General features: G+C 39.6%; 2 protein-coding genes across 2 annotated transcripts; one reads left to right on the top strand and one right to left on the bottom strand.

Moving 5' to 3' along the window:
- Positions 1-5,091: 5,091 nt before the first annotated feature.
- On the top strand, positions 5,092-9,993 carry ppp2r2d (protein phosphatase 2, regulatory subunit B, delta). Its single transcript, XM_035663442.1, has 10 exons — positions 5,092-5,260; positions 5,471-5,545; positions 6,033-6,130; positions 6,262-6,427; positions 6,562-6,674; positions 6,756-6,933; positions 7,049-7,213; positions 7,462-7,631; positions 8,084-8,175; positions 8,307-9,993. Exons 1-10 carry the CDS (start codon positions 5,254-5,256, stop codon positions 8,584-8,586), a joined length of 1,344 nt encoding a protein of 447 aa, XP_035519335.1. The 5' UTR covers positions 5,092-5,253; the 3' UTR covers positions 8,587-9,993.
- An 83-nt stretch (positions 9,994-10,076) lies between these two features.
- bnip4 (BCL2 interacting protein 4) lies at positions 10,077-12,835 on the bottom strand. Its single transcript, XM_035663443.1, has 6 exons — positions 12,674-12,835; positions 12,145-12,316; positions 11,947-12,007; positions 11,701-11,807; positions 11,290-11,439; positions 10,077-10,706 (listed from the first exon to the last, which is right to left on the bottom strand). Exons 1-6 carry the CDS (start codon positions 12,714-12,716, stop codon positions 10,664-10,666), a joined length of 576 nt encoding a protein of 191 aa, XP_035519336.1. The 5' UTR covers positions 12,717-12,835; the 3' UTR covers positions 10,077-10,663.
- Between the last annotated feature and the right edge of the window lie 371 nt (positions 12,836-13,206).

Genomic DNA, 13,206 nt, shown 5'->3' with positions numbered 1-13,206 from the left:
GTTCCCAGAGCTCAAGGTGATGTCTGCAAAGCATCTTTTTTGCCCATCCAACACCCCAAATAGTCAATTTAAAATATGGAACAGAAAAACAGGAAAACCTCACCCTCAGGAGGCTGGTATCAGACAATGTTTGGTAATCTTTTCTTTAAAAATTGAGATTTTTTAGTTTTTGCCAAAAATCATCAATTAATCTGCTGATTATTCCTTGGTTTAATGTTTACTTAATAAAATGTCAGAAAATGCCTTGTACTAATATCCATCTTCAAGTTTCCTCTGATCTATAGTCCAAAACTTAGAGATCAGATTTAAAAACATACGAGAGCAGCAGATGCTCACTTTTGGGAAGCTGGAACAGGACGATATCTAGCATTTTTGCTTGAACGACCTAGTTATTAATAGGTAAATCGTCTGTAGATTAACTCATTGATTAATTGACCAATCATTTCAGCATTAGTGCGAGTATTTCGCTGTGGAAGTGACCTCTTCTTATTGTAACTTAGCAGGATTTTAAACTAATTTCTGTGCAATTGTAAAGCAGAATTACTCAGCTTTATGCTACAACAGAACCCATCTGATCAAACAAACTCCTAATCGATTAAGCTCTAGGTCAGAATAATAAATAAACAGGAAGCTGGGCCCATAGTGTTGAGTTTTTTCCGTTTTTGGAGGGTTGCTATCTCAGTTCATATCCTCAAGTACTCTAAGAGACAGGAGTTGCTATTGTGGACCTGTTAAGACCATAATGGGTGACAAACAGGACTGAAAATACAACGTCCTTGGGAGTGAAAATTAAAAAACTTAGGATCTATAAAGTAAAACCAGGGACCTCATTTATATAAATGTTCTCAGATTTATACTTAAACCTAGTCAGAAGATAATTTCCGACAGCGTGCTTCCATTTGATTCATAAAAAATACTGAGCATAAAGAAGCCCATTTACAACCTATGCAGCTGCCTTACAATCAGTACTTTGACCTCAGATAATGCTAGCACAAATGAGAGCTTAGTCAGGAAGATTACAGTAATGGTAGGAGACCGAGGCCGGGAAACACGCATGCTTTACTGGACTAAATAATGGGTTGACGAATGTCAAACACGGAGCTTGGGAGTGCGTCACCGCCAATATGGAAAATTGTAAAACCATGCGATCCTCACACCTTTTTAATCGATAACTCAGATCACATTGTTCATAAAGCTAATGCAAAGCTAGCTCAAGCTAATGCAAAGTCCACTACAGGCTCCCAAACTGCAATACCTCTACATAACCTGCAGGGACATCACTTGTATCAAGTCCAGACTTTGACATGGAAATGAGCTTACCTCTAAGCAAAGTTAAGTTTTATAAATAACTATTCAGCAACCAGTCAGTCAAACTTACTACAAAATTGATTGTAAGTCAGTTTTATAAATGAGGCCTCTGGTTTTTAGTAGCACAGAAGGTTTGCTGTGATAAATGTGTCCTAAAAAAGCTACACTGCGGTAAATGTTTAAAGTATTTCCCTCGTGGATGTAATTAACCAAATAATTTGCTTTATTGAACATAGGCCGTCACACAGGTAACAAAAACAGACAACTGATATGCTTGAAATGAAAAAAGAAAAACCCACATTTTATTGCACTTAAGTTATAAGAAAATAAAATTCTAAGTGAATCAAACAAATACACAATCCCTTTAAGGTTTTTTCTGTCTGTTTTCTTTTTTGCCAGGCAGTTTACATGAACTGAAAAAATAAAACACCTGCAACAAATCTGATTTCTCAAACCAGATCATAAATTAAAACAGAGGGAGAAAACAACGAGAGGAGATAGAGCAAGATTGTTTTCTTTTTTTCTTTTTTAATATACAGTGTTATACCACTTTCACAGTTCAGCTTGAGTTGTGACTCTTGGAGATTGAGACGATTTTCGTTTGGCTACAATGTTTCTGTTCACGTTTTTGTTGCCTTTTTGTGTTTTTATTTTTCCCACTGACAAATCCACGAGGCTGCGACCGCCCCGCTGATTTTCGACTGCAACACATGTAACACTAAGACTCCTGGCAGCACGACCTGTCAGTTGATGCTTGTGATGGTCTCCTCTGTTGCTTCAGACATCTTTGAATGGAACAACAATCACACACGGATACGGACAGTTCTTTCATTCACGTGTTAAAACCGATACATCTGCTAGTTTTTTTTCTTTGCCAGTCCACACAGCATTTGTACATTTCCCCAAAGAACAGGCTGAAAGAGCTTTGTCCCAAGGAATGTGTTTACAAGTTGCCCATTAACACGCTAACACACACACACTCATGCACGCACACACACACAGTCACAGCCACAACACTTAACTTGTAGAAATGTGAAAAATCGAATGTACACAACAATTAAGCTGTACGGTTTATTAAATCACAAATTGGGCTTGAGTCAAATGTTTCTCCTTCACACTGTGGTGGTGAACACAGTTTATGTTTTTAATAGGGCACTATTAGTCAAGGCAAGCATTTTTTTCACACTAATTTATATGTGTAATGTATAGTAAAAACAGACGTTTTAGAATGCAAGTAAAATTAAATTAAAATTCAGAAACACTTGTTTCAATAATTTTAATTTGAAAAGCAGTATTTAATATCCTTTATTCTTATTAGTACAGTATCTACAGCCGCATGATTTAATGCTTTCAAGTCAAAAAGTGTTCGTACTTACCGTATCCTACACATAATGTCTGCACTGCCTCATCAGACGGCTGCACAGTTTCAGTCAGAGGCAGAAGCTACCAAAGTAAAGACCACTGCAAACCCATTTGGTGCTGTGTGGAACAACACAGAGCTCTTAGTGTACAAGTCAAGGATGTTGTAGAGGTTCAAGTGGTTCTTAAAATAATGATGGTTTTACAAAACACTGGTGAAACATCTATTTTTAATTTAGAGCAAACATGCCCACATCTACTAACCACAAATGGGATCAATACACAAGTAGGTGTTAAATGCTGTGCTTAACTATGTTTATTAGCCCAACTGTGTTTAACAACACTATTCAGTATTTGAAAGAACATCTGTAAAATGAATAGTTTACACAACTTGCGCCCACCAACACACTAATAATGTCACATTCTTAAGTCATATTATGTCATATTTATATGCATGCTCTTTCATTTCTATGAATAGTCTTAGACCATCCAACTCGTACTTGTACTGCAGGTACAGGTACAAGTTGGTCCACCTTTATATAAATATACAGTATATGTATAAGCTTCCTAACCTCCAGGCCTCTGCTCTGCTTCTCCCCAAGGGACGTTGTGTGAGTGATGAGAGGGATGTATGTGGAGCTCGGGAGATACAGGGGAGAAGGTTTTGGTGAGATTTGGTCCAGGTCTTTCTGGGTGCATCCCTATTTATTTATCTGCCACCTCCAGGACTATTTGCAGATGCAGCAAACAGAAAAGTTTAATAGCACTACAGAGTCTACATGTAACAGTTATCCAGAGCCCATAATCATAATTGTTATTTAAAAAATCATGCAGGTGATTAGCCAGCTTCAAACACATGTGACCTGTAATATTTGTTTGTTTCCACTTTTAGGTCTCTATGCTGGTTTAAAAACAAAGAGTAAAACAAGAATATGTCAGAAATTAGACAAACAAAGGACCTTATTTCACTTTTTTTTTTAAAACACACTATTATAATACAAATTTTGTGTTTTAAAAGTGTTTATACAATTTTATCTACTGAAACGTGGCCCAGATATTACATATTCTCACACTTCATCAGCATTTGCCATTTTTTTTGTTTTGGAATGTGACTTTTTTATTGCACAATCCGCCCCTATGGGCTATCTTTCTCCTCCTAAATCTTGACAACCCCAAACCTTAAGAGAGGGCTGTTTACAGAAAAATCAGCATACAACTAAAAACAACCTCTATTTATATATATATATTTTGCATCGTCTTGAGTGTATGCTCACAAAAATAAAGATATACGTGGCATTCTTTTTGATGGCAGAACTGGGTTAAGCAGAAAGTTTGTTCCCCAATGTAATATCCACCATTTGAAGAAAACAACACAAAATGATTGGTAGCATACAATGAAAGTGCTTGGTTGACAGACTGAATCAACCAAAATAAATATGTATTTCCATGTTTAAAATTATGTGGGGAAATGATGTAGATATTATATAAATTATGGGATGAAAATTATGTGTACTGTGATACCCTCAACAGGAAACAATGATCAAGGAAAAACCATAAAATTTATGCTAACCACTGTAACAATGTATTATATGTTAATGGAATCTATATGGGGATTATAGGAATAATATGCTGTAGAAGTCAAGCCTATAAGAGTTGTGGCCTTTTCAGAAAGTAATTTGTTACAGGCCAAAAATTCAAACTAAGATTTTTCATTTTAACATTTTAAGAGTGATTGTGATTGTTTTAAGTGGACTATTTAGTCAGGTTTTACAGACCAAGTCATATAGGACTAGAAGAATAGTGTCTGTGAATAGACTGAAAAGTACTCCCAACAATTAACTGAATTTTCACCATTTGCCCACTAGATGTCACCCACTGACCATGCAATACAAGCCAGGGTTCTTGTGAGTTGTCACATAATTTTGAGTTGGGACACACTTCATATCCAACATCAACAATGACCAAGTGAAGAAACAACTTTTATCATGCATAATTGGATTTGTTAAATAGAAGGGACATACCCTCCCATTGTGCTTGTATCGCTGCAAGGATTTTTTTTTAAGCAATTACTCATATTATGCTAATCACATGCAGGAAACATACCTGGCCTATGAACACAAGGCGAAAAAAATAAACGTCCATGCTGTTTATGCTGGATTTTATTTTGTTAACTTCAGCTTTAACCAACACCAACATCCTGATGTGTAAATCTCATTTCCCCCTCACCCATCAGCAGGACAGCTGAACTGGCTTTACACTCAGAAGGCAGGTATATAAAATGTGTAATGTGATGAAACAGAACTGAATGCACAAAAAAATAAAGACTGCACATCCACATATAACATGACGCTCAGGAGGATGGATGGAGCCAGGATGTGGCATGTGTGCATGACGTCATTTCTCCATGTACCGTGCGCCATTTTGGAAGAAAAAAAAAAAAAAAAATCACGGATAATTTCCGTGGTCTTGACAGATCTGGACCCGAGTGTTCTCACTGATTGTGGATGCTATCTGTTCCCCCGAGCAAGCCGCATTGGTTGATTAGGTATTGGAAGCCGTGTACAGCAAGAGCTGCTACATGAAGCAATGGCAGGTGAGCTGCTTTGGCAGGGAGGAGAAGGACCCTCCTCACTGTGTGTGATGGCCCCAATCTGCAAGTTAGCTCGCCGACGTTAGCGCTGGCGAGCTAACGTCGGCTAGTTGTCAAACTGTGTCACTGTCGGGTCATTTTCTATCGCCGGGCGAAACGCGAACGGGATACGAACTAACGCCGTGGTCCTGTCTCTTGTTTTTTTTTTTACAGGAGTTGCAGGAGGAAATGATTTCCAGTGGTGTTTCTCTCAAGTGAAAGGAGCCATAGATGAAGATGTTGCGGAAGGTATGTGGCTAACGTTAGCTCGGCGGCTAGGCTAAAGCGCTGGGTAGCTAGCTAAATGGTCGGATGATGGTGATGCTGCTGTGGGGGCTTCACGACCGCCTGCTCGACAGCTAGGTGGTCGAACAGGTTCTGGTATAAGATGGCTGTCGCGATCGGTGTGAGTGTGTCTGCGGATGCTTTGTGCGGACGCCCTTTCCTCTTGGAAATGACTGTGTTTCTGCTAGCTAGCCGTGTGCTAGGTGGTGGCTAAGCTATTAAAGGGGAGCGACCGTGTCCGTGACGTCAATGTGCCGCGTCCATAAATTGTGGAGTGACATCATGCTTGTTTTCATTCATTCATACATGAGTGGGTGTGCGTGTTGTGCGTGTTGTGCGTGTTTGGCTGTGAGTGTGCCTGAACCGGAGTCTTACACAGTAGCATGGTATCAGCTGTAAACAGACCGTCATTGTGGAGGCTGAGCTTTTTATGTCTGATTTCTGTTTTCAGCTGACATAATCTCAACAGTTGAGTTCAACTATTCTGGAGAATTGCTTGCAACTGGAGATAAAGGAGGCAGAGTAGTGATATTTCAACATGAACAGGAGGTAAGGTGCACATGGAATAAGAGACGAGTATCTCCATTCACAGTATATAATGTCAGACTTTATATGCTGACCTGGCTGCAATGATCATGTGTACGTACCTTGTGACTTATGTTTGCCGTGTTTGTTCACAGTCCAAGAATCGTCCACACCTGCGCGGGGAGTACAACGTCTATAGCACTTTTCAGAGTCACGAGCCAGAATTTGACTATTTGAAAAGTTTAGAAATCGAGGAAAAGATTAATAAAATAAGATGGCTACCCCAACAGAATGCTGCTCACTTTCTACTTTCGACAAATGGTAAGAGTTTACTTCGTACACATTTTGATTATTCGGTGATTTGATTGATTTGATCTGTGCAACGTATCTCGATCCCTATCAAAAAATTGTTCTTCACCTCTAAATTTGACCACTTTCTTATCTGTTTTCGTCAGATAAAACTATCAAATTGTGGAAAATAAGTGAAAGAGATAAACGAGCAGAAGGTTACAACCTGAAAGATGAAGATGGACGACTCAGAGACCCTTTTAGAATCACCTCGTTACGGGTACGTTTAGTGATATGTCACACCTGTCTCATTTTTGATGTCTTTAAAATCTTCTCTGAAGGTGCATGTTGTATGTTTCAGGTACCAGTACTGATGCCAATGGATCTCATGGTAGAAGCAAGCCCACGGAGGATCTTTGCAAATGCGCACACCTATCACATTAATTCCATTTCTGTAAATAGTGATCATGAAACGTACCTCTCCGCAGATGACCTAAGAATAAATCTATGGCACTTGGAAATCACAGACAGAAGTTTTAGTATCCTTTTTCTGCATCAGAAAACGCATTCGATATGTGGCTTATCGTCTGATATGGCCTGCATTGTGTCATAATGAAACATTAGTCTGCTAGTTCCTTAACAGTGTGTTCCCAGATATTGTAGACATCAAGCCCGCCAACATGGAGGAACTGACAGAAGTAATCACAGCTGCTGAGTGCCATCCACACCAATGCAATGTATTTGTGTACAGCAGTAGCAAAGGAACCATCCGCCTGTGTGACATGAGAGCAGCAGCACTCTGCGATAGGCACTCAAAGTGTAAGTACCTCCATTGTACTGCTGCAATGTTTAGTCAATTAGTCTATCTGGGGAAAATGTAGAAAAAAATTGATGCAGCAATTAAGTTATTTATGGATTTAATAACAGTTTATCTAATATTTCAATTTCCTGCTTTTCTGCATTTTGAATATGACTAGAAATTGATTGTCGGTCAGTCAGAAGTCCATTCCATGGGAATGATTTTAGAAATAAGTATTGTGATGATTTTTTTATTTTTTTTTTCTCAGTCTTTGAGGAGCCTGAGGATCCAAGCAGCCGGTCCTTTTTCTCTGAGATCATCTCCTCCATCTCGGACGTGAAGTTCAGTCACAGCGGACGCTATATGATGACACGTGACTACCTCTCCGTCAAAGTTTGGGACCTCAACATGGAGAACAGGCCAGTGGAGACGTATCAGGTGCATAAACACACTTCTCTAGTGACTTCTTAAGTATATATAACTGAGTTGTGAGAACAAAATAAGCACTACGCTGTTTTTTTAAATGATCTCTCGGATTCACGTGACAGGTTCAATCAGGCCTTACATAAAACATATCTTACATAAACTGTTTATCTTACAAAAAGTTTATCTTTGTTTTTAGAATATAACTGTTTTTAACCCTAATTTTGAATCTTTTTTTTGCGAAAATATTTTCTTGAAGCTGGTAATGAAAAAATCATACAGAAATACAAAATATGACTTTGGGATGGCATGCAAGGTCCTTGTAACTAACAAAAACAAAAAAAAGCCTCACAAGCCTCACGCAGGTCAAGAATTGTGTAGAGCCCTTTTACACTTAAATGATGTCTATGCAGATGTAGGCATTTGGCTCATTTAATATTTAGGCTAAGTCGTATGTTTTGTTTCAGGTCCATGAATACCTTCGCAGTAAACTCTGCTCCTTGTATGAAAATGACTGCATCTTCGACAAGTTCGAGTGCTGCTGGAATGGCAGTGACAGGTGAGTGTCCTTGTTCTTGCATTGGCTATCATTTCACCTGCTACCGGCCTGTGGTTAGTTTCATTTACGGGTATATTTTATTGGTTTATGTTCTCTGAATGGACAGTTTTTTAATTTTCTCTCTCCATCAGTGCCATCATGACCGGCTCCTACAACAACTTCTTCCGAATGTTCGACCGCAACACCAGGCGGGACATCACACTGGAGGCGTCCCGGGAGAGCAGCAAACCACGGGCTACGCTCAAACCACGCAAAGTGTCCACTGGTGGCAAGAGGAAGAAGGATGAGATCAGCGTGGACAGCCTGGACTTCAACAAGAAGATCCTCCACACTGCCTGGCACCCCAAAGATAACGTGATAGCTGTGGCAGCCACCAACAACTTGTACATTTTCCAGGACAAAATCAACTAGAAGATTTGGGGCTCCAGAGGATAGGGCTTTTACCGTACCTGTGTAGTTAAGCCTACTACTTGTCTATCTGTATAAGAAGAAACAGCCTCGTTGTCCTCCTGGTGAAGAATTCGAAAGCACGTGTCTACTTTTTTTGCCACAGGAGGTTGATCCATAGGCCTGTTTTATTTTGAGTCTGAGCTTAGGTTGTTTTTGCCTTTGGCACCAGGGCAATCAACATGCCCCCCTGACCCAGAAAGCCCAATTCGGGTCTAATTGATGGAATGGCACTCCCTAGAGGTCAAACTCTTGAACGTTGGTGTTTGTGTTGACATTTTAAGCCTTCATTTCATGATTTAATGACAGAACTCTTGGAAGCCCTTAAAATGACGTCTTGTCAAAGTTGTAACATCATCTCAAAGATTTTGGGCCCTCTGAAGCACGGATTAATGGCCAATAAGCCTAACTGTAACATTCCCCCATTGGCCATGTATTCTGGCCAAACTTCTGGTGGAAGAGGCCATGAATTTGGAAAGTGGACCTGTTTCTTTTCTCCCCTTCCCTCCTCTTACTTTACCCCAGTCAATACGGTGACATAATTTCACTGACTGTATCTACTCAAGTACACCTTGTCATCCACATAATAAAAGAAACTAAAACTACAGATGTGTTTTTAAATTTAGAAGTATGTATTAAAACATGTTTATTGCTTTGCATGTTTTTATGTTGTAGAGAGGTGGAAAAATGTCCAGTCACACCACTGTCTTTGAGCAGATCTCAAGCAAACCTGTTATGGAAATACTATTTGGGGCTACCAGTTTCAGAACCACTGTTGGAGACAACCAATAATGTGTTTGTGTCAAGAGATTCATTTCTGGTTTTTGACCATGTTTTAGGATGCAGGCTGGAAACTACATGGCACAAGATGGGGCCCAGGACAAAGGGAATCTGCAGCCTTAATACCTACTTCTATCAGTGACAGCTACAAGTTATGTCCCCAAACGTTTTACAAACCTCATGTGCATTATTTGTAAATCCTATTTTATAGTTATGTCCTCATATACTGCTGCTATATGTGGCTGTCTATGAAAATACAAAGGAGGAAAATTGCACATCATACAGTTTGTGATAAGAGTGCCTCCGAATTGTGTAATAAGTAGGAAAATTCAGACAGGCCTCATACATGTGCCCTTATTCATTTATTAGGGATGTCACCCAAATTTGAACCGCGTATTGCAAATGTGGATCTTATCGCCGTAGTTGTGAATGCAGAAACGAAGGTTGACTACACAAAACATATACTGATGACATTAAAACAAACACATAATAATGCATTGTCTTTGTCCATTGATTCCTAACATGGTGGCAATGTATTCACTTGTTTATTATTTTGACCAAAGTTCAATAAAATTTTAATTGTGTTCATCTGCATGTGGTCCTTTCCTTTGGTAAACAGTCTGCTCCATTTTCTATATATTAAGTGGTTTGTAAATCAATGAGGACCATACAGGTTTTTTCAATTTTTTATTTAGTGTAGAATGAACAAAAATGGACCATATCAGTGCTTCGTATGCAATTTGCTTAGAATCACAATATACAATTGCACAAATAGAGCAATGAATAATTGATGCAATCACTTAAACACTAGGCTAATGATCCCTTGGACAAAAAAAAGAAATTACAAGTCAAAACAATTTCCTTTATCCACAACTGATTTTAAAAAATCATTTGGACATATCATTTTGAGTCAAAAAGTGACTTCTCACAGCAAAAAGAAAAAGGCAATGATGTAGATTATATACCAGTTCCCTAACATGCAGATTTAAGGAGCAGGAAGCAGCAAAACAGTCATCTCCAGGCCAGGACAGGGACTACAGCAAGGAGCAGAGGATTGGCCACTGTTGTGTTCAGGAGTATACGCCATGAAACAGCATTGACAGATCCTCAACTCTCCACGCTGGTCTGAGTGACAGGGTGCACTCAATCAAATTGGACTGTCACGTGGCCACATCTCCCTTGATATTCAGAAGGTCCCATTTTAAGGCATGCCCAGGCGGTCACATCAAGGTGACAAGGAGTCGCAACATCTCCATCCTTTTTAGTAGGTGTTGTGGGAGGTTAGACGCTTCCCAATATATATCCTGAAAAAAGGACAGAAACAAACAAGAATCTGGGTAAATTTTTAAATTCTCCAAAAATAATTTTGCCTCAACTTCATCACCATAGATTTGTTACTCAAACAAGATATCTGTGCCATAATATGTGACAAGTTGAGCTAAGACACTGTGTTGGAGTAGTGCTCTAGAGACAAATTCCTCCTCCATATTGTCTGCTTCTTCTAAGCCAAAATATGTTTGACAAACCAGACCAAACTGAGTAACAAGTCTACTGTTAGGATTTGGAACAAAGCCCGAGCACACTAATAGTTTACATTACCTATCCAATAAATAGGGAGCATTATACATTGCCAGGTAATTTAATGCCCAGACTAACACTAGACAACCACTAAATTATTCATGTTATGTTAGAGCAATTAAAGGTCTGTTTGCATCAGTGATGTTTCTGAACGGTGGGAAAACATGTCTGTATTATTATGTTTGACTATTTGAAAAATACCATATCAGCAATTGTTTTTACATCATTTACGTGAATATACATTAATTGTATGTGGTCAAAAATCTGGGCTTAAATGGTTCTTTATGGATCCCTCCCAATGTTGCTTACCCTAGGCCAACAGCAAGTATGTGAGAAATGATTAATGAGGGCAGGAAAAGCTTCAGAAAGTCAGCAGACAGAACGCCTCCCTTCTTCATGACGCTGGTGTTCCTAATGCTGAGGGAGGTCGAGCGCTTAGGGTACTTCAGCAGGAACTCCCTACAGAGGAGCACATTAATTTTTCACAGTTTTGAATTCATTAAAATCAATGAGTGCCGGTCTTAATGTCATACCGACACATCTGCTCACACATATTTTCTGTGAATTACAATTACAAATCGTGGCATAAAATATGTTTCAGCTTGTGCGTGTAAGAACAATTTTGAATCAAATCTGGGAATATTTATGTTTACTGAGAACACCACTTAGATAAAAAAAAATTCAAAATAAATAAATACTAAATTATTGGTGGCTACATACTTTGGTGGATTGTTCTCAGGTCGACTAGACCAGTCCCAGATCCAGTCGGCATTTTTCTTCATCAGGTTCTCTACCTCCCGTCTCCTTTCTTGGAAGTCTTCATCTGACTAAAAAACACCAATTGTGTTGGTTGATATTTAAAAACAACATTACACCATTAAATGAACTATTTAATAAAACTACACGTACGGTATTTAATCAGACATTAAACAGACTGACACAGGTCAGTGGTTCCAACAAGCATACCTGTGAGCTGTTTCCCTCTGAGCCTCTCCACACAAGCAGGGGGGTCTGTGCTCTGCGTGGGCTGTTGTGAAGAAGACAACAACACAACTTTAGGTCACGTAAGACATCTGAGATATCACTTCTTGAATATCTGTATTACACAACGCATAAGACCAAAAAAACAAAACAAACATGCTTCCCCCTTTTCCTCCCACAAACCTGTTGCACTGAGAGCTTCCTCTGGAGCTGTTCCTGCCCGACTCATGCTGTGCCTCTAGCAGCATTTTCTCCACGTCTCCCTCCTGGACGGACGTGGTGATTTGTTCCTGGCTGCCGTGATGGCTGGCACTTTGAGAGCCAGTGCCACTGAAATGCAGCTCAACCCAGGAACCTTAAATCAAATACACAGTCGTTGACAGCAGGCTAGTGGTGCAGCATAACAATAAACAGATACGGACTGTTCTTGGCTTGAAGGCATTTTGATTTCGCAACACTGCAAAATAAGCCTCATTAACTAACGAGGCCGACGGGCTGTCCTCTTATTGGCCTCTCCGTGTCGGTAAAATATCGTAGTAACGTTCAGCTTTAATCTAGGTAGTAAGCTTAATACCCCCAGCTGTTCAGCTCAGGCTGGCTAGCTGATTTAACATGAGTTAGCCCGCGTTTTCTAAACTATAGGCCAGCGCTAGCATCAACACCCATGAGCTACTAGCTTTTTTTTTTTTTTTTTTTGTCGTCTATACTTTACCTTGCAAACTTTCGTCCGATGAATTGTCCTTTTGCAGCGACATTGTACCGGTATACTCTTGCGGGTCCACTCGTTTACGCTGTGTTAGAGGCCTAAATGTGAGCGAAATGGTGGCGAAATCTGTGTAAGCAGCTGGAGCCCCAACGAGGACAATAACAATGACGCAATATTGTGTGTTTATCTACAACGTGATTGGCTGCTGTGAGACGGCCACGCTCGGTACGCAGAGGGAGCTGCTGTCTACCACCCATAGGCTGCCACACAACCTCAATAAGCATGGTTGCAAAGGTTAAAATTAGCTTTGTGAAGACATTATATTTGTAACTGAAAAAAAGACCTTTTGTTCGTGTGAGCTTATTTAACATTTTTGGTTGAACCTTATTTATTATAGCAGTCACACAGAATTGTCTGCAGATGGCAGTCATAGCCCATAACTCCCCCTTCTCTACATTGCTTCAGCATACAGGGTACATGCAATACATACCATGGGATAAAGGCAACACACCTGGCCTAAAAATAAAAAAAATATACAA

This window comes from Morone saxatilis, unplaced genomic scaffold (genome assembly GCF_004916995.1).
Source record: "Morone saxatilis isolate NCDOM2014 unplaced genomic scaffold, NCSU_SB_2.0 Contig19, whole genome shotgun sequence".
In the NCBI taxonomy this organism is placed as follows: domain Eukaryota; kingdom Metazoa; phylum Chordata; class Actinopteri; family Moronidae; genus Morone; species Morone saxatilis.
The sequence above is the reverse complement of the archived record's forward strand: the minus strand, read 5'-3'. Positions and strand labels throughout refer to the sequence as shown.